The 22,060-nt window shown below is 44.7% G+C and overlaps 1 protein-coding gene across 2 annotated transcripts; it reads right to left on the bottom strand.

Annotated features, from left to right (window-relative positions):
* Positions 1-1,396: 1,396 nt before the first annotated feature.
* Positions 1,397-21,813, bottom strand: GMFB (glia maturation factor beta). 2 transcript variants are annotated; one of them, XM_066551970.1, is made up of 7 exons: positions 21,725-21,813; positions 19,109-19,205; positions 18,669-18,718; positions 17,688-17,737; positions 16,575-16,657; positions 15,269-15,342; positions 1,397-2,356 (listed from the first exon to the last, which is right to left on the bottom strand). In XM_066551970.1, the coding sequence occupies exons 1-7, from the start codon at positions 21,725-21,727 to the stop codon at positions 2,342-2,344; spliced, it is 372 nt and encodes a 123-aa protein (XP_066408067.1). In that variant the 5' UTR covers positions 21,728-21,813; the 3' UTR covers positions 1,397-2,341. The 2 variants fall into 2 exon arrangements, with proteins under 2 accessions (XP_066408067.1, XP_066408066.1); XM_066551969.1 differs by lacking the exon at positions 1,397-2,356 and adding an exon at positions 9,222-13,033.
* Between the last annotated feature and the right edge of the window lie 247 nt (positions 21,814-22,060).

The raw sequence follows: 22,060 nt of genomic DNA, 5'->3' as shown, positions 1-22,060 counted from the left end.
CCAGAACTGGGCACAGCTTGTGGTGGCCTCAGCAGCGCCCAGCACAGGGGACAGTCACTGCCCTGGTCCTGCTGCCACACTATTGCTGCCACGGGCCAAGGGCCACCGACCTCTTGCCCACCTGGCCAAACCTGGGCTGGTGTCCAGCCACTGTCAAACAGCACCCCCAGGTCCTTTCCTACTTTCCAGACCCTCTGCCCCAGCCTGGAACGCTCCATGGGGTTGTTGTGGCCCAAGTGCAGGACCTGACTCTTGGTCTTACTCAACCTTGGACTCTTGGTTTCAGTCCATTGATCCAGCCTGTCCAGGTCCTTCTCCAGGGCCTTCCTGCCCTCCAGCAGATCCATACTCCCACACAGTTTGGCATTGTCTGCAAATTTGCTAATGGTGGACTCAATCCCCTCAGTCAGATCATCAATAAAGATATTAAACACGACTGGGCCCTACACTGATCCCTGGGGGCACCACCAGTGTGCAGCATCATTCCCCACTACTGTTTGGGCCCAGCCATCCAGCCAGTTCTTAACCCAGCCTAGGGTAACCTGTCCAGGCCATGGACTGACAGCTTTTCCAGGAGTTTCTGTTGAAAGGGCATTTAAAAACCATCAATTTTCAACCCAGTGCCATGGGCAGGTACACCTTCCACCAGACCAGTCCAAGCTGGCCTTGAACACTTCAGGGATGGGGCAGCCACAGCTTTTCTGTGAAGTCATGCCAGGGCCTCACCACCCTCAAAGGGAAGAATTTCTTCCTAATACCTCATCTAAATCTTCCTTCTTTTAGTTTACATCGATTCCCCTGAGTCCCATCCCTACCTGATCATGTAAAATTCCCTGCTCAGCACAAGCTGCATCTGGAGAAAAGGGAGATGGCAAATTAAGGAAGAAATGCTGGAGAAGGCTGTGCTGTGAGAGCCCTGGGGAAGGGAGGATTGCTCATACAATCCCAAATCAATACAAATTGGAGCCTGTCCAAAGGAAACAGCAAGATGAGAAAACAGTTTGAGGAGAAGATCACCCCACTCTCCTTTCCAAAGGTCATGTAAAAGTTGTTTCAGTTTAAGCAGTGACACCTTGCAGTAAAGGCAAGCTGGGGTGACATTGCTGCAATCATTTCCTCTGGAGCAGAGTGAGGGATGATTTCCTTAAAACCAACACCTGCCAAACTAAATAATATTTTCCGGTGTTATCTGCTGGAAAGCTTTATACACAATTAATGGAGTGTCACAATGAGAGATGAGCAGAAACTTTATTTCCTTCACCAAAATACAGGAAAAGCTGTAGCAAATTAGCTGTCTTTAGGAAATCAGCTGTTGCAAAGATAAAGTTGATGTTTCTGTATAAAATCACTCATCTCATCCACAAACTACTCCCAATAAAAGCACTGTGGCGTCATTATGACCCATGAAACTTTGATGTGAAACCCAGAAAAGATTTTAAAATAAATTTTAGTGAAGATGAGCCCTGAAAAACCTGTTCTAGTGGAAGGTGTCCCTACCTGTGGCAGGGGGATGGAACAAGATGGGGTTTGAGGACTCCCAACCCAAACCAGTCTGTGATTCTGTGACTCTGAGATTAATAAGAAGGTGAGAGAACACAAGGCCAGGAGAGTGTGGGGTGGGTACTGCAGCCCAGGCAGCTGCTCTGAGCCATTCCCAGCTCTGTCCCACGAGCCTTCCCATTGCCTTGCAAGAAGGACAGACAAGAAGACCACTGGGCAGTGAGAACATCAGGAAGGGCTGAGCCTGTTGTGGTTTCCTTCCAGCTCAGTATGACAGGATGGTTAGGAAGAGAGGCCCTGGCAGTGCATCACAGCCACCTTCCAACCATTCCTCATCCCTCAACTCCTGAGGAGCCAGAAACAACAATTTCTGCAAACCCTCTGCAATAACAGCTTTCCTTATATCACTTGATGCTTCTTTAGCCTTATTTATTTGCAAATTGTTTATTTCTTATTTGGAATACCCTTGAGCTGCACAGGCACACTTATTCCCACAGACATTGGAATGGACTGTGCTGGAAAACACCCTGGTGCAGGTTTTTCCAAAGCCACCCAAAGCCAGTTTGCCTCACAAGAGCTGTGGGAGGTAGAGAAACAGGATGTGTGCAGAGATCCTGTTATACCTTGGGGCTGGGGAATGCAGGTTTTCCTCTGCAGTTTGATCCATTCAAGGTAGATACTTCTGTATTTGATGATTTCTTTTACATGAAAATGTTGTGCAACAGGGATGTGCAGTCTCAGAAGTAAAAAGGTGTGTCAGTCACATACTTGCATTTGCAATTAATCCTGGTTCTGCCTCGAGGAATGCAGTGTTTTATTCCCTCGGGTGCTGGCATACAATTCAACTGCAATTATCCTGTCAGGAAAAGAGGAAGGCAGCTGTAATCTTGCACAACAAAGATTTCTGCACTGAAGGATTTCTTTATCATAGATTTTATTTTTTTTTAAAGATAACACTAAAGGAAATGGAAAGTAAATTCTGTAGAAAATGGTCTAATCAATTCTTATTTCACATCCATTTGGTATCTCCAATCAAACAATGACTGAGTATCTTCTCTGATTAAACTTTGAAAACAATGCCAGGAAGCCACAGAGGAGCTCTGGAGATGGCCCACAGCTCTTAATGCACTTTCCCGTTAGTCTGGACACACTGAGTTTAATCCTGATTGGAATCCCCAGGGAAAATGTCAGTGTCTGTTCCCTTCATCTTAAATCCCTCTCAAGTACTTGTCCTTATTGGAAAACAGCCGTATAATCAGTCATAATTCAGTGTGTTACAGGCTGTTCATGAGGAAGATTTTGGCAGAGAACTGTGAGGAAAGATTTTGGAGCAATTTCTCTGAATTATGCACAGGTTAACCACATCCTTCAACATTAAAAATTGTCATTTCAATTACAGATATCAAGGAGGAATCTAATACTATTGAACTTGGTAATAAAAATCCCACTGAGTTTAATAGACTTTACTTACTGGGTTTTCAGGAGAGGAAAAACTGAGTATATATCGACAATTTAAGGGGCTCATTAAAAGGAGGGGGAGGGACTTTTTATACAGGCATGGAGTGATAGGACAAGGAGGAACAGCTTCAAATTGATAGAGGGCAGGGTTGGATGGGATATTGGGAAGAAATTCTTCCCTGTGAGGGTGGTGAGGCCCTGGCACAGAGAAGCTGTGGCTGCCCCTGGATCCCTGGAAGTGTTCCAGGCCAGGTTGGACAGGGCTTGGAGCAGCCTGGGACAGTGGAAGGTGTCCCTGCCATGGCAGGGGATGGAATGAGGTGAATTTAAGGTGCCTCCCAACCCAAACCATCCTGTGCTTCTGTGAATTTAGCAGAGACTCTCTGAGTATCTCTAAGAGAATCCAGCCAAGATGACCTTCCTGCACCCCTGTAAATGCACATCAGGAGCAGCCAGAGCACAGAACTCCTCACCCACTTACCCCCTTTATCCACTAACAGACATCAGTTCAGTCTTTCATCAGCAGGGTAAACAGATCCCTGCACTTGCAAGTGCCCCACCCCCCCTTCCTCACTGGCAAATACCCTTTCCTATTGCACTAATTAACTCACGTCCAGAATCCCTGCTTAGGCTCTTCCATTTAGTAGCGCTCACATAAACAAATTAACATGATAAATTCCATTGCACATGAAAGCCAGTCTCAAGAGAAACACATTTAAAACCCAATTTCAGAACATGAGTGCTGCCAGGCATCTCACCAGGACTCATTACAGAATCCACTCGTGGCCTCAATCCCTCCAACATTCATGGTTAGATGGCAACAGTTTCCATTTAATAGGCTAAATACTGAATACTCAACCTGTCCTCATAAATAACAGGGTTTGTTTTTCTCATGCTGGGTAGAGCTCCTGTTAATGGCTTTCCACACAATTCTGAGCATGATAACAGTGTGTGGACAGGAAAAGAGACCAAGAGCTGTATTTAAAAAAAAAAAAAAAATTATAATGCATTTCAGGATTTGGCTGCTCATCAACAACAGAGGGGATTTTCCAAAACATTCTGCATTAGCCTAGCTGTAGTAGTGGTGGCTCCAAAAATGTCACCCTTAGTCCTTAGCTCTTGGAATGCCAGAATGGCTTGGGTTGGAAGGAACCTTAAAATCATCCAGTTCCACCCCCTGCCATGGGCAGGGACACTCTCCACTAGACCAGGTGCTCCAAGTCCCATCCAGCCTGGCCTGAACACTCACAGGGATTAACATCCTTATTGTTTCTGCCCAAAAGGAGGCAAGATAGACACCACTTCAGCTTTGTATCAGAAAAAATAAGCTGTGTAGGGCTCTGACTTTGGTCTTTCTGTTCTCCCACACACATCCCTTGTGGCCCTGAGTATGGCACCTTCAGGCCCAATGTGTATTTATACACTTAAATCACACTAAATAGGATTTCAAAAGCCTCCATCCACATCTAAATTCCTTCACAAATCTTGCTTTTGATCTCTCCAGCTACATCCGTATTACCAAATCAGCTCAAAGCTGTACCAGTGCTAGAAATCCACACCCCACTGGTTGTTCTTGATATTTAAAGTCCAGCTCTGCTCTGGCTGCAGCTTCCACCAGTAACCTCAGGCACGGGGAGCTGGGTGGAGTGGCTGACTCACACTCCACATCCACAGCCCCTGTGCATGAGGGCACAGAGCCAGTACCTCCAAGGTTTTAGGACTAAACCACAGGAATGAGGCAGCAGCAGTAAAGATGCAAAAGTTCTCTGCAGATGAGAACAGCTTTGTTCACCTCCCAGACAGGGAACTGGCTTGTATTAAACGGTACTTACAGACCTTGGAATGGGGCCATCCAAGGAAAGAAGGGCTCTTGCGTGGATGCTTCTATTTTTCTATTCTCCCAGTAATACAGCTATACAATTTGTTTTGTACTCCTGAAGCAAACAATTGCACATTCACAGTTGGAGGTAGGGTATAAATATTGTCTCTGGCTGATCCCTTGATCCTGTCGTCCTCGCTGAATTAATCACACTCACAGATCAATCCAGGATTTGTTGCTGGCAGAGCAGATGGCCAGGCAGACTGCAGTTGTGAGCAAGGCAGGCACGTTCTCCTCCCAATTATCCAGCAGCATTTTCCAATAGTGGATACTTAAAATTAGACATTATTTTGAACAAATGTTAGATCTCTCTTGTTCCTTCTTCAGCTCCACAGGGGCAATGACCCTTGATTTTTGCTCTGCTTCCATGCTCTAACACTCAGCAAAAGTACAGGATGGCTGGTGCCCCTTTCCCTTTCAACTGAATGTTTTCTGCCCCATTTTCTTCTGCTGTCTTCCCATTTTCCACAGAAATGAGGTGACAACACCAGCTGCTGTTTAGCACAGGGATTTCAAGGGTGCATTATATTAATTGCTGAGCCAGGAGGGCTCCAGGAGAGGGAAGAGAAGCTGCATTCATGAGGCTCGTGGCATGGAACAGCAGGAATGGGGGTGACAGTGTGTGCCTTTCAAACAGCCTGGACAGGACTTCCCTGTCACAGGAGTAAATTTGCCGTGAAAGACAGACAGACGTGCTGTTCTCGCAGTGTTTACGTCTGTTCTGCATTCAGAGTCCCTCTGGATGATAATTGCTGCTGTCTCCCCTCTGTCCCCTGCTGAGGAGCTGTGAGAGCTGTCAGGGGAGTTTCAGCCCAGCTCCATCAGTTCTGTAGGAGACACCTCAGGTTGCTCCAGAGGTGAACAGGGTTAACCCAGAGCATGTTTGCAGTCCCTGCAGGAATGAAACACGACAGGACAGTCCAGAGGAGACGATCCCCCCATGCGGGGACACAATGGGCCACTCTGATTAACACATCTATGCAAAGGCATAGACATCATCCCCTTGGCTCCATGGCTGGAGAAAAGACAGGGAGGTTACACAGAGCACGTGAGGCTGCACGGGATGCGGCACACACACACTGCATCAGGCAGCCTCTTATCCACACAGGATCACAGCATCCAACAGCACCCAAAGAACAGCAGACATGGAAAAAAGCCTGCAAGACCTGGGAGGGGAACAGTGCCCAAGTTTACACTGATGTGAGCTCAGAACCATGGAATCCCAGAATGGTCTGGGTTGGAAGGGGCCTTAAAGATCAAGTGGTTCCAATCCCCCCACCCTAGGCAGGGACACCTTCCACTATCCCAGGTTGCTCCAAGCCCTGTCCAACCTGGCTTTAAACACTTCCAAGGATGGGACATTCACAGCTTCTCTGGATAATCTGTGCCAGTGCCTCACCACCCTCACAGTCAAAACGTTTTCCAGATATTCAATCTAAACCTACTCTTTCAGTTTGAAGCCATTCCCCCTTGTCCTGGTACTCCAGGCTGTTGTAAATATTCTCTCTCCATCTTTCTTGTAGGGTCCCTTCAGGTGCTGGAAGCTTTCTCTTCACCAGGCTGAACAATCCCAAGTCTCTCAGTCTTTCCTCACAGCAGAGATGCTCTATTCCTCTGATCAACTTGGTGGCTTCCTGAGGACTCACTCCAACAGGTTGATGACATGCCAGCACTGTCCTAACCACCTACAGAGAATATTCATTTCAGTATTTCACCCTTTGCAGCTTCCCACAAAATGAAAATAGAAAACTTGAGGTATGCAATTGCTTAGCCTTATGCTCGACCTTTCAATATAGAAACCAGATACAAATGTGTATTAATTTGAAAAGTTAAAAGCTAAAGCCAGGGGTCTTTGTACTTCAGAACTGTATTTATTAAAACAATGCTGGAATTGACATTTCCAATGACTTGAACACAGCACAAACCAAGCCAGTGCACTCCCTTACTCTGCAGCCCAGAGAGAGGATGCCAATTCCACAAGAGGTTGATCCCAGACACATATTTTGAGAACTACAAGTCCTTTTCCCTGCTGTACTGTAGGAACCCATGTGTCTGCATGTCTGGCAGTTCAAGGCTGCTCTTCAAGAATACCAGGGCTGCCTCTCAGATCCCAGAAAAACTCTCTCTTCCCCAGCAGTTATCATTTAAACTGTGTTCCCAGACCAGCCTCGAGGCCAGCTCAGCACACAGGACCAATTCCCTGGGCTCAGTTTCCTTCTGGAGGAGGTGGGAACAAATGACATCTTCTCCACAGCTCTGCCTTTGCTGGCAGAGAAGCAGTTACCTACCCTAAGGGAAGCCCTGCAGAGGATGGAACCAAACTGGAGTTACACACATAGAAGCCAAATCCAACACCTCCAACATTTATAAGTCCCTCTGCACAGGCTTTCCCACAGGAACCTGAGCTTAATTTCTTTAGACCTTGTAGTACATCACCAAAACTGCAGCTGACACAACTGTGCCAACTAACAAGTGCAGGGAATCACCCACCTGTCACATCTTCAGTTTTGTTCCAAGGGGTGAGGCCCACCTTAAATCCTCAGCCCTGCCATACAGGAGTGCAGCTGAGCCAATTCCAGCCACTCTCAGACCCACAGAGTGCCTCATGTCCTTCCCACAGCCCCACCAGCCCTCCCTCTCAAGGCTGCTCCATGTCAGTTCTGCCTCTCAATGGCACTGTCAGAATCTCACTGCCGGTGCCTGGCTTCCCACCCTCATCCACACCTAAACAGGAAACTGCAGGAACTTCACTGTGAGGAGCCTGGGAGAGCCAGCTTGTATTCCAGTCAATGAACAGCAGGCACAGGCAGACTCACACACTGTCACACACAGACAGCAGCTGCCCCAGCTTCCATCCCTGGCAGTGCCCAAGGCCAGGCTGGACAGGGCCTGGAGCACCCTGGGATGGTGGAAGGTGTCCCTGCCCATGGCAGGGGTGGAACTGGATGGGATTTAAGGTCCCTTCCAACCCAAACCATCCTGTGATTCTTCTTCCAGCTCCTCCAGAACAAATTACATTTTTGCTCTTCTCTGTATTGTTCCCATACACCCTGCCAAGCCACAGATCTCCTCAGCAAACTCCCAGCCCTGGGCAAGCTGTCTCCACAGCCCTGCAAGGGAAAGCACCACTGTGAGATGCTCAGGCTGTAGGTACACTGCAGGCTGCTCCTGCTCTGCAGGTTTCCCATTTTGATCCCTACTCCCCCCTTTGCTTTGACTTTAATCACCACTCAATTGACCTTTTCATCAGAATTATGAGAAGCCAATGTCCTTTCCTGAATGGAAGCAGCTGCCCTTCACTTCATATCCCTGATCTCCTGGCAATTCTCTTTACTCTGCTCTTGTTTTTATGGCCTGTGATGTGGCAGTATCAATGAACTATTGCCCATTTCCTAGTGAAGTACACTCAGTGACAAGCAGAGAATGCCACAGGACCCCACAGGTGACCTCTCCTCCCATAGGAGAGCCATTTATTCCCTTTTTTTTTCTCCTTTACTGGAAAACCATTCTTCTCCCTTAGCAGCTTTTTCTTCCCCGAGCTTTTGGCAATAGATTTTGCCTTTCAGTGACAGATGCCTTCAGGATCCAGATGTGCTGAAGCAGCTGTGCATTTTCTCCTTCACAGAGTTCTCTCACCTGGGAGCAAAGGGGTTTATTTCTGTCATGTCTAATCAGTGGCCTATTAATGCTGTTCCTTGGTGTTCACAGAAACAATCTGAGGTACTGAAGTGAATTCCTGGGTTATACTTGGCAGTTTTTTCAACAATAAAGGAATCAAAGTCTCCAAAGATCACAACAGGATGAAACAGCAAGAATGCAGAAAAGAAGGGCTTAAATCAAATTAATGCAGTGGTCTCTTGAGCAGGAAAGAGATGAGCCAATGTCTGTGAGAAGGTAAGAAACACTAAGTTCCTCTGTCTCCTTCAAGCTTTGGTTTCCTTGACAGCTACTCTGACACTGTTCAGGGGGCACCTGCACTCTTTATTGTATTCCACAGCTCCAGGTTCTGCCAGGAGCCTTGGGGGAGAGGTGGAACAGGGAAGTTTATGTGACATTCCAGGCTGACACCGAGCCCCACTAGCCCCACGCTGCCTTGCACCTCATCTGGAGGCAGTGGGAGGTCTGTGACACAAAGGTGCAAAGCAGCAGAGCACAGCAGTTCCCTGCACTATTCCAACAGCTCCTCTCCTCCCCATCACAGCAGATGGAAACAGGAAGTTTATGTACAACAGCAAATGAGGGAGCAGTTGAGACTGAAGACACCTTACAAGTCCAACACAAACTCCAGGAAGCTGAGAAAAGGAGGAAGGTCATACCAAGCATCACCAGATTTTCCCTGTCACACAGTGACCACTTTGCAATTAAAACAGGCCAACACAACCTCTTAATGAAACATTTTATTTAAACCAATACAAGCACCATGCTTAGCAAAAAAAAAGATTTGGTTTAAAGTAAACATGCAATGTGAAGTAGCAGAGACTAAACAGCATATGGAAGTTGTACTGGTTACTGGTATTTTCATGGAACTGCCAAATTCTCAAATCTGGCCGTGAACCTCTCACACCTTTTAAGACAAGTCTGGACCACAGAACAAACACAAGAGTTTCACTGAGCCCCTTCTCATGTCCCACCACAGCTCCACTTCACAGGCACTACATGTATGTAGAAAAACAATGTTCATGATGTTTATTTTTGGAATGCTCTGAAGTAAGGAATTGAATTCTCTTGCTTCTGCCTGTTTGAGTCAGACCTGTCATCAGTTTAACGTCGTTTCTGGACCAGCTATTGTACAGTTAAAGATACAAAAATGGAATCCTGGTACAAATGCCAAGATGCTCCTTTGGAGAAGTGAAAAGGTGTCCACACCTGCATTATTGCCTCCTTTAATAGATCAGATAGGTATTCATGATATTAGAAATACACTTAAACCATCAAATACCAGCATTTACATTTTTTGTTAAAAATATTCAAAACACTACAAGTCTAGTTCATGGGCTGACATGCAAACTCATGCTTTAATTCAGCTTACCATCAGTGAACAGGATTATAAGAGCTGTATCCCAGCCATCTAGTCAATATTTAAAGCAAACCTGATTAATTGTGGCAGAAGTCTCCCTTGGAGAGACCTTTAACTCCAGACTGAGGATTTTATGGCCAACTTACTAACTCCTGAGCTCCCAATGGAAAATGCTGACTCTCAGACCTTTAGCTACAAAGGCTCCCCTAGGCTAATTTATGCTGTCTTTTAGATGTCTCTTTAGAGGTCTGAAAATTCAAGAGAAATGTGTGATTACAGATGGGCAACTCACCAGCAAAGCCCAGCAGGAACGTACTGGCCTGAACATGGACTCATCTGCCTCCCACTGAGCCTAAGGGGGCAGCAGCACAGAACACACAGTTCTACAGATAAGGTGGGGAAAGATGTTATGAAAACAAGGATTATTTGTGCAGGAAAGACCTGGACATAATGATGTCTTTGTTTAATCAAGTGTTAGCACTACCTGCATCTCAAGAGCCCAGGACAATTAGCAGCAGCCAGTTGTGTCAAAACACTGCATTAAGACCAAAGAGAACACAAACAAGGCTGGAACAGCAAACACCCTCTGCACACTCATCTTCCCAGAACCTGCAGCTGCTTCCACAGCTCAGCCAGGGAAGCAGGAACAGCTGCCAGGCAGGGCTGGCTGAGGAGCAATACTGGTGGGCTGAGCAGCATCAACAGCACCTTCCAGGAGAAACTGGGCTTTAGCACTCTCACGAGGATCCGTTTGCTCCCTGCAAGGCTGGAGGGGCAGCACCCAAGGCAGAAAGTGCTTAAGTGAGGCACGAGAACATGTGAAGTGGAAGAACTCAGCTGAAGATTCAGCTGTAAGGAATAATGTTTTCTTGGCAGAAGGGAGAGCAATCCAGAGATGAAAGGTCAAATTTCATCATTTCATGCAGCAGCTCCTCCCTTCCCTCCTGATACAGGCCTCTTGTACAGTTATTTTTGTGCAGACCTGTGCAGGCAGCAGTTGGCTGCTGGCAGCCCACCAGTGTACAAAGTACAACAGACATGATTAATCCAGTTTTTCCCCACTGCAAATCAAGCTGAACATTCCAAGCAGCAGCTTCCCTCTCGCCCACACTGTACTTTGACATGCCTCACCTTTAGTACAATCCCCAAAAAACCTCAAAAGAGATTCCTGCTGTTCCCAGACTGATGCTTGGAATGACACTACCCTTTAAGCCAAAGTCTTATTTATACAATGTTTGTCACAAAAGACATGGTTTTTATTGATCTGCAGTACAGAATGATCAAGCAACAGTTTCATAATCAACATTTTTTCGTCCAGGGAAATGAAATTGTTTTTCCAGTTCAGTACGTTAACACAGAAATTGAATTACAAGCACTTCTTTCCCGCACCAAAAGATCGATTTAATTGGATCATTCCAACATGTATTTTGAAAAGCTCCTCTCAAGTCAGATTTATATACAAATAAATGAGCAATAACATCAAACTAGGAAGAGATTTACCAACACTGAAAACCTTTGCAAATGAATTCCTTGTGATCTTGAAGGAGTTAGCGTTTTACCACTAACACAACCTACGTTGACAAATGAAAAAATAACCCCACTTTCAGCAAAGGTTTCACAGCATGAAATACTGGCCTCCAAATTTAACACTGCATTCCTTCCCAGCGAGCAGATTGGTTGGGGCAGCTGTATTTTAAGGTGTGTTATCAACAGGAAGCTGCTCTTACGCAGACACTTGTTCAGAAGCACAACAAACACTCACGGGCAAGATAGGGAGAGACTGTCCCGTGAGTGCTCCTCCTGCCACAGCACGTGCTGAACGTGGCCCACATCAGACAACTACTCTATTCAATACAAAACAGACCTGTAAAAAGACTGGTCATTTATAAAAGTTAAATACTATTTTCACATTAGATTTGCTGTTTCAAAGAGATGAACCGTTAAGTAGATGAAAATCAAATGATCACTTATGCAAAAGCTTCATCTGGAATGTAATTTTGACCAAAAAGCCATTAAGAAAGTTAGAGGTTGTAATTAAAGTACTCAAAAGCTACGTGTGGCCAACTTTTATAACAAAAGAGATATAAATCGTTCATTATCATGAAAAGCTTTAACCTCTTGACTCCTACAAATGGAGCAGATGATTGGAATTTCAAGAAAATGAGGTTGGCTTTTTGTTTTAACAGATGTCAACTGAAGCACGAGGCACTAGGAACAAATATTACTTGGATTCTTTAACAAAGTTTTTACCAAATTTGTAAGAAGTGGCAGTGTAAAATTCTCAAGTCCTTTTAAAGCTAACAAATGAAAGGCACACAGTATCACCAGGTGTTCAGATAACAGGAAATGAGCAGAGGTAAACTTCTCAACAGTGTCAGAACAGAGATGCAAGAAGAAATCTGGTACAAGAGGAACCAGAGTTGTAGTTCAGCCCTTAGTTATCAGCTAGTTCCTGTGAGACTGTATTAGCATGAGAACTGGACAGTCAAAGCTTTGCCCTGAAATTTAGGAAGATTGACTCAGGCAACTGAGGAATTACTGGAATGACAAAAATTAGTTCCAAGAATTTGAGACAGTTCACATGGACTGGATGGAAAGATAAATGGATGGATTTGCAGTACAAGGATTTTGACTTTTTAATACCAAACAAATGCTTCCAGGGAGCTTCCAACAAATGCTTCAAAATTGAGAAGACATTAAGTCAAAAATTACTCTGGTAAGTGACAGTACATAAATTCTGCATATAAATGGCTAACGTGTGTCGTAAGGATGCATTTGTAGCTCAGAAAAAGTTAGCGTCAGCTTCCAAATGATGTTTGTACACGGTTATAAATCCAGAACTGAACTATTTTAGTTACAGAAATATTAGTCACAGGAGTGCAAAAGGAGTCCCTGCAGAGGAGTATTCCCTTTTAGCAGGTACAAATAAGGAAACACCTGCAAAGATTTGTTACTTCAAGGAGACAGACCTGCTATTCTTTGCACAAACTCTGCACAAGAGAGATACTGCAGGAGACAGCTGTGAATACAGTGCATTGCTTGGATGTAAGTACTCATGTCTGGTTCCAGTATCACCAGGATGGTACATAAATACTTAGAGGTTTTCCTTAGTGGAAAAAGCCCAGTTTCTCACGCAGCCATTCTTCAGTTAGGTCTTCTGTATTTCTGATTTCGAATACCTAAACAAAATGGCATTGCATCAATTCCTGAGGGATGGGGCTGGAAGGGACAACACACAATGCAAGCAGCACCTTTCCACACACATTGTCTGAGCTGCAATAAACCACTCACCAACCTACAATTTTCAGGTGCTTTCTTGAAAGCATCAGATCAGAGGAAAACACACAAGACTGAGTGGCAAAAAACATCACTAACATGAACAAGAATCTTGTAATGCTATTTCTAGGCTTTACTCTTATCCCTTAAGAATATGAGAAAAGCACATGTGCTACATTTCAAAATAACCCTGAAGTGGCCCCATCTCACATGCATTATCTCAGCAAGATGGTATTTTGAAGAATACAAATAATTTAATATCTGGGTTGATTTAAGCCCGAAGTTCAGCAATTTTACTCAGTGCAACACACAGTTATTTTTTCTTTCAACTGAAATAAATTAATAGTAGCCAGTAGCATATTGTTTTACCTGTAAAATATCTCAAAATAGAAAACTTGGGAAAAAAACCCAACAAAATCCTAGAAGCACAGAATGGTTTGGGTTGGAAGGGGCCTTAAAGACCATCTAGTTCCAACCCCCTGCCATGGGCAGGGGCACCTTCCACTATCCCAGGTTGTTCCAAGCCCCATCCAACCTGGCCTTGGGCACTTCCAGGGATGGAGCAGCCACAGCTTCTCTGGGCAAAACCCCCAAAACAATCTAAAAACTACTAACCCAAAGCTTTGAGAAGTCTTTAATGAAGACTTTAAGCAGAAAACAAGGTCCAAAACACCAATATATTCTTTACATTCCATGTGGGCAAGTAACTGGTTAGGGTTTGGGTTTTGTTTTTAATAGCCTGAAGAGAAACAATGTTAATTATGATTGATTACTGGAGTCCATGAGATGCCCAAAGACAAAAGTCAGGTAATTTTACAAATTCACAGGTCTTAAAAATGGAGAAACCCCAAAAATCAGTGTTACAAGAACAGAACAGCTTAACAGGAACCAAGCTAATATGCAAGTCACTGGAGACTGACGAGAGAACTCAGCTGAGTCATGAGCAAAAATCACACCAGGAGGAAGTCACAGCAGGAGTTAAAATGAAACACAGCTCAGCAAGTGGCAAGAATAAAGTACATTTGAAGAGCAAGCAGGCAATCCCAACTGGAGACAGCCTGTGTTCTCTGCCTTCAGGAAAGATGAATGAACCCAGTCCTGGACTTGCATTCAAAAGCCATTCAGGCTGAATTTCTCCCATTTCAGAAGTGATAGGAACTCCAACTGAGCTACTTCCCAGGCTTTCCCCTTCTTCTCACCAGTCCCTTCTTCTTGCTTACTGAAAACTGTCTCTTCCTCCTTTCTATGATATTTATCAGGCCTCCAAGATGCAGTCTCAACAGATCTAAAAAAAGATTTCTTGGGGCTGTGCTGATTGTTTCTGCCATCTTCTGCTGCCTTCCTATTGACTCCTGTAAACCTGAGGTCTAATTGAGAACAGAGGCATCTTCTCTTACAAGGTACAGCTGGAAGAGGCAAAAGCTGGACAGAGCTTGGAGCACCCTGGTCTAGTGGGAGGTGTTTGAAGGAATGAACATTAAGGTCCCTTCCAACTCAAAAGGACTCAGGATAAGAAGACCTGAAGGGAACAGTGCTATGGGGAGTGCTGAAGTCATTTCACATGGTATGAAAAACCTGAAGCAGCTACTGACTCTATTAAGCTTTACTGCTTGAGGCAAAAAGGAGTTCAGGTGCCAATTAGGCAAAAATTTCAAAGATCTCCAAAATGAAAAACAGGTGACATTTCTTTTCTAAAATATACACACAGCCAGACCTAGTGAATGCAGTGATTTCTTCTGGTGTCAGTACTGGAAGAATCCAACACAGGAAGAAATTGTTCATCCCTTGGCACATGTTACTTACTCTGCAGGCTGTTCTGCAGGCATGCAGCCCCAGGAACCAGCTAAACTGATCTACACCACACTGAGGCTTCAGTCTATTCTTCCCATCAGTAAATTCCTCCCCCACAGCAAAGATGTCCATCCTACTGAGGGATATTTTTGTTTAAGAGAACACTGTTCCTCCTGGTGTTTTAAGGTACAGAAATCTCCACACATACTCCTCCTTCAGCTCTCCTAAACCAGACACTGTTCACTGTAATCACAAACTCTCACAAAACCCTTCTTGCCATTGGTTCAAGCAAGACACAAAACAACAACCTGCAGTGAAGGGGGAGTTAAGTCAAAAGCCAGTTATACCTTAGTGAGTTCAGCTGTCTGTACAAGCTTATTCTTGCTTCCAGCATACATCATCTGCTGCTCAGGCTTACATCCTGAAGTTATGGGGAAAAAAAAAAAAAGGAGATTTTAAAAAATTATTTTGACTGCAACAATTCAAAAATAAGTTTGGGGGTTTTTAAGAATTCCAAACTGAAAGCTAAAGATAGTCACAGGAAGATTCTCAGGTAGCTACAGAAGAATATGCTCAGTAGTTGCTAAACTCTTTTATATACCTAGTTACTCTAGCTCTGAGAAATGAAGGGTAAAACAATGCAATCAGTTTATCTTCTCCCAGGGGATAACAAGGATAATCCAGTAATACCAGCAAGATACACCACTACAGTTCAGAACACAGATGGAAGCCCAGGAGCAATTCAGCTCTGTAAGCCCAAACCAAGACCCAGGTTATTTGGCTTCTATTAAAATGACACAGTGCCCTGTGCAGGTAAGTTGATGTTGAGGGCTGCTGTGACACAAGCAGAGAATGCTCTCAACTGCTCTTTACAAACCTGGGATGATCCAGGATTAGTCTGTTTCTCCTGGAACAGTTCCCCCAGCACTTTCACATGCTCAGATCTGAGTTAGGGAGCCCTCTCTTCCTCCTTTTCCCCCACAGCTGTGACAGCCCTTTAGACTGTCCCCTCACAGCATCCTCTACTGCTGCCCATTACACCCAGGCCCCCCAAAAACTCCTGTCAAATCTCATCCTAACCCTCCTAAAGTCCTGTTCCTTTCATGGGTAGAATGAAAGGAAGAGGATTCCAAGATCCTCAGAAAGAAATGGGTTCCCATGTCCTTGTGAGATGAGAGGAATTTCCTCCTCCCAGTCACTTATGTCTGACTAGCAAGAGACAGCAGAGCAGAATCACCCAGGAACACAGGCAGTGTCCTCCAGCCCTCTCTGTGCTCACTCCCTGAGCCTTACAGGGCCATGTTTTGAGGATTCCCCAAGATCTGAGGAGTAACCAGGTTAAATTAGATTAAACCTCCATAAGCGGATGCAGAGTGCTCCAGGCCCTGCCCTTCAGAGGGCTGCTGAGCACACTGACAACAGGCACATTTAGGCAGACACACCTTCTGGCCAGCTAAGCAGGAAACCAACACTCCAGCTCAGCCTTCAGAAGTGGGAAAGAGAGAATCTCTTCTATCAGACATCTGAAGTGCCCTAAATGTGAACCTCAAAGGCAGGAAAACCTCCTTGAGAGCACTAAGTACTCAGTTTTATCTTCCCTAGAAGAGAATATTCCCAAATTTACAACACACAGTAGCTACAGAGTTCACTCACCAACTGGACTGGAGAAGATAAAGCACAATGGATAGGAAACTCTTCCATCTTCATGCTGGTACTTGTAGCTATACACAATAAATGTTTTTTCTGAGGTTAAAGAAACTAAAAAAAATCAATTATTTTAGTAGGATATTATCCTCAGTTATCAGAGCCTGATGCAGGCAGAAGTCAGTGTTGCATTTTAGATGATGTTTTAATTTGGCAATAAAAACCTCAGTTTTGTTTTCACTTCCACATCTGACTTTCAGAACTGGCCCTGCCTCAGTGTGAGGGCTGTCTCTGTAGTAATGTTTCACATCAGAGCTAAAAATCACCCTCTCATCACAAATATTCCTCTTCCAACTTTGTAAAAAGCCTTCCCACACCCACCAGTGTGGTTTTGGCTTTTAATGAAAGCCAAATTCTTTCTTTGCTGACCAAGAACTTCGTTGTTTCAGGTGTTCTGCTCAATTTGAACTGCAGTTTTAGCCAGAACTTCTGTTTTACAGCCTCCCACTGCACTGTAGGCATGAAAGGCAAGATTCAGAACAGCACAGGGAATGGTGCCAGCCAGCTCTTGAGGCTAATAGGGCAGGTATTTTCCTCACATGTAACTTAAGTGCCCCTTTTATTTCACTAGTTAATTTACTTCACCCTCTTTTGTTCTTTTTTCAAAACAGGGATTCCTCCCTGGATCACATGCCCACAGCAATTCCAGAATCAGTAACTGCAGCAAAACAACAACAGCCACATCCTGAGAAAGTACCAAAACACATCCAGAGTTACACAGGCAGTACCCTATATTTAGAAGTAGCCACTGACTGGTACATTTTACTCACTTCTTTACATTACCAGCCACTGGTAATGTAAAACGTGGCTTTGCTTTACTTCCCCAAACATTATATAGTGTAAAAGGAAATCAAATGTCAGGAAAGGCTTAAATGAGTCATTGTTTCAGCAAGTGCTACAACAGTTCAGTGCAGCCTGAGAACTGATCCCTGGGTTATTTCACAAATGAAGGATCAGCAAGATCACACTACAGCAATTATTGGCCTAAAAAGGTGAAGTCCAACACTTTGAACAGCTTCCAGGAGTGAGTAAGTCCAAATGGCAGCAGCATGGGAAGGATATCGAGGTTGTCTCTCAGGCAGCTCATCCTTTAGCTCATCAGGAGAAATACCCTGGTGACATTAAACACAAGCAATATTTGAGCAAGTACCTCACACTGGAAGGTTAAAGCAGGGTAAGGGACACTGAAACACCTGTAGGGCAGATGTTGATCTACAGGTGAACTGATAAGGACCTCCCAAATTACTACAGCAGTTCAGGAAGATTTGTGTGCCAATAGACTCCTATGACTAAACACAGAATTAATGTTAGCATGAATAATCACCCCTATTTTAGGCATAATAAGTTGAGCAAACATTTTTGGCTTTAGTTGGCTATGCTGGCAGTTACCATGCTTTGCCAACCCTAGTACTAAATAAGTAAGCACACACTATAAAGTAAGTTAAAATCAGCTACATAAATCAAAAGTTTGAAGATTTGAGTCCTTCCTCCTTCAGCAAACAAAAAAGATTCCTCATTACATCTGAGTGTTACATTGACATCTACATTCTAGGGAACAAGAGCTCAGGTTAATGCTCAAATCCCTGGGAAGGATTTAATTTTGCCCTATGGACCGTTAAGAAACACCACACACTGGGCTGACCTTATTATGCCACCCATCAAATTTAGAGTCTGCAGGGGATTAGCAATCCTGCTTCTAATTGATGGCAGACCAGCTCAGAGACAAATGCGCAGATCTACGTGGAAACACAGCAGAAATCTCTTCAAAAAGCCAGCAGGTGCCAAAGATGCTTTTTACATCATTAAAACAGCTTTAAAATTAACTTTTTTTCTGGTGCAATTAATTAGTCAACTCAATTGCTTCTGCATAGTTTCACTATTAATGGTGCTGTGCTTTACATGCAGAGTGACCATGCATTTAAATAAGCTCATGACCCAAATTAGATTAAGAGTTTGATAACAATTTGAAACTAAGGCAGTACCTTAGAGACAACAATATATTGCAGGCTGAAGATACTCTTATTTACAATTCATTTAACAAACCTCATGCTCCTCATCCAGCACCACCAACTGCTTATCCTTGTCGATTTTCACTATAAATCAAAATAAAACACAGATCAATGTTTTTTTCAATTGATTTACACAATGGATGCATGAAGCTTTTTAGCACTCAACAATTACAGTCCTTGTGATTCTGTTTTTCTTCTTCAGTGTATCCCATGACTTCCCAAAATCATTTTACAAACAGTGGTAGACTCTGAGCCATAATTAAATATAAATACTCTGCTAAAAGCAGATGGAGACTTGAATCCTAAGAACAGCACTGTTTTATTGTTAAAATTACAGGCAGGATTGAAAGTGCTGCAGCCCAGAGAACAAACACTCCCCTGGCTCATGTTTACCTGATACAGCAGCAATCTTACACAGGGAAAAGAGGAGAGAGGATGTTCTGACAATTTTTGTCAGGCACGTTTGGAACTTACTTATAATGGCAGCATTGTTGGTCTCTTTGCGAAATCGGAATTTTCTCAGTTTCTCCACCAGGTCTTCGGCAACATCACAAACCACCAGAGATTCACTCTGCAAAAAGGAAATGGCACAGGGGAGGGAGAGATAAATCCTTCCACAAAGTGAAATGGACCAAAAAAATCCCTGTGTCACCCACATCTGTGCATAAATACTGAAGAGGGCCTGCATGCAGCTTGTCCAAAGCTTCAGAGCATCACATAAACCAGAAAAAATGTGGGTGAAAGGAAATTGTTTTTTTTTTTAAAAAACCACATTAACAGAACATTTATCTGTTTTAATTTCCCTCTTCAAAGCCACACAGTTAACTAAGAGTATTTATTAACTACTCCTGAAGTGGGATTATTCTCAAAGCTCTTAGAAGTCAACTTTACACTTCAGAAGTTGATTTTATACTTCTACACTTACAAACAAAATTTTACACTTCATTTTCCAAGCCCTGAAATAAGGGAGTCCTTTAGAGCAACAGCAAATGGAATCAAGTAATTTAAGCATTTAACCTAGTAAGAGCTACTATTGGTATTTAAGAACAACATTGTCCTTGTTTATTTTTACCCACAAAAATATTGAGATTCACACACACAGAAAGAGTTTCAGACATTTTAACCCACAAACATGCAGCCATTTCTCCCTGTGCACACCAAGCTCTCAGAGATGCTCAAGTAACATATTAGTCATCCCACTGAAGATGAGGAAGGAAATTATTGTTTCACAAGCAGCCATGCAGGTTATCTTCCCTTACACAAGCAATTTCTGAACTGCACCAAGCCAACCACTGCCATTTCCTGAGCAACATTTTATACACAAAACCTCCATCTCCAAGGGGTTCATGCCAGCTTGATAAAGAAGTTACTTAAAATCTGCAGCTTAAACTGTATTTATGAACTCCCAAGGCATCAAGAACTTTGTACCAAAGTAACTGTATTTCAAGGTTTCCTTAAAAAAAAAATTCCTCAGATAAAAAAAAATGTGTAAGATTACCAATCAAAAGCTCTTGCATTGAGACAAATCACTGCTTTTAAACCACAGTGTCACTACTTAAGCTCCCAGTTCTGTCTTCTCGTGTTCAACATTGTGAGATTTCCCCCAAAAAGCAGACGGGTGGCTCTGCTTCCCCACGTCCAATACCCCACGTTTGTTGTTGCTCCTAAAAAGGTTTCCACCTTGATCAAATTCTGGCACAAAGTTTCATCCCTGTGCTTCCTCTGGACAGCTGGAGAGGAAATCAGGCTCTGCTGTGACAGCAGAGCTCAGGCACTGCCTGTACAGTGTCCCTGATTTTGCTTGTTTCCCCTAAACATCGAAGATCACCCTTGGCTCCCTCTGATCAGCAAGTGAGTCCTCTGACCCAAACAGGTTGAACTCAATGATTTAAAAGGTCTTTTCCAACCTAACTCGTTCTGGATTTTGTGAAATACCTCTACTATCCAGTCTCACTCATACAGGGAAAAAGACCCTAAAAAACACTTTAAAACATAACAGAATTCAGGGCTGCATTCCATAGCTGAACTTGTATTTCATATAAAATGTCACTTACACCCACTCTCACTCACCCAGGACGTCTCAATTTAAAAACCCAACAGGACTCAAGGCTGCATTTCAAAGCTGAGGTTATACTTTATATAAAATACTCTTTTGTGAAGGAAGCTTTTCTCCCAATCCTCTGGGCTCACCAGCTTCTCCCAGCAGACAAGCCATGCTCCTGCTCACACCTGTGCAGCCACACGAACGCAAATCCCTGAGGGGATCTGAAGGAAAACACTTGGTAACATCAGATTCAGCCTGTTTACCGGGGCTAAGCCGGCTCACCAACGCTTCGCTTAACAAAAACTGAAGAAAGGCGAGGCAGGATTGCTGCACAGGCACGGGCACACCTGCCAGCACCACCGAGAGGGTGCTGCTGCTGCTGCTGCTCCCCGGACCCTCCTGTGCGGATCGCCCTGGGGACACCCCCTCCCCTCGCCCTCAGACTGACAAGTAAACGTGGATCTCCCAAAGTGCCTCAAGCACGGCTCTCACCAGAGAGGCACACAGCAAAACAGCCCAAGATTTGATCAAATTGGCTTTGCAACTGCTCCTTCCACAGGAGGGTTCAGCTCCCCAAACCTTTACTAAAAGCAGCATGCATGACTCTTCCTTTCTCCACAGCCATTACTTTACCCATTAACCAATATTAATGCAAAGTACCCCAGAGCATTCATCCACCAGTCCTTGTTTCCCTTGGTCTGTTCCAACCAGCAATCACAGCTCAAGTTCAAATTCACCACTCGGGTGAATGACTTCAATGAGCAACAATCAGACGTTCTTCAGTGAATTAGCTCGAATCATTACAAGCCAACCAACAACCAGGTGCGACCAAGCCATAAGTCGTTTCACAGACACATAATCAGTTCCTCAGAGGTCAGATCACGCGTTTTCCTGTTGATTATTCTATCATTTCCCTATCGAATCTTTCTGAATCAGCTAACTATGCACCATTTCAGGGGTGAACCCCTTCCCGGCCGAACCCCCCCTCCCTCCCCTCACGATCCCCCGGGTCCCCCCTGAGGGAGCGGCGCGCGCTCCCCCCTCACCATCTTGGCGCGCGCACCAACCGCAGCCGCTCGCGCGCCGCCACCGCCGCCTCCTCCTCCTCACTGGGTTGCGCCCCCCACCTCACCGCGCCTGCGCGGCGTAAGCCCCGCCCCGTACCTCGCCCTCCGACAAACCAGCAGCGCCCCCGCGGGATGGGCGGGGCGGTGTCACGCGCCTACGGGCAGCGGGGAGGTTCAAGGCCGCCGAGGGCGGGAAAACGCGGGATCACGTGATCCAGCAGCGCCACGCCTCCCCCGTTGCTGTGCAGCCCGAGCCACGCCCCCCTCACTGTTGCCATGGCAACTCGCGGGCTCGCCCTCAGGCGCCATTTCGCT

Source organism: Molothrus aeneus, chromosome 6, assembly GCF_037042795.1.
Source record: "Molothrus aeneus isolate 106 chromosome 6, BPBGC_Maene_1.0, whole genome shotgun sequence".
NCBI lineage: Eukaryota > Metazoa > Chordata > Aves > Passeriformes > Icteridae > Molothrus > Molothrus aeneus.
Note: the sequence above shows the minus strand (reverse complement) of the source record. Positions and strands in the feature narration are given on the sequence as shown.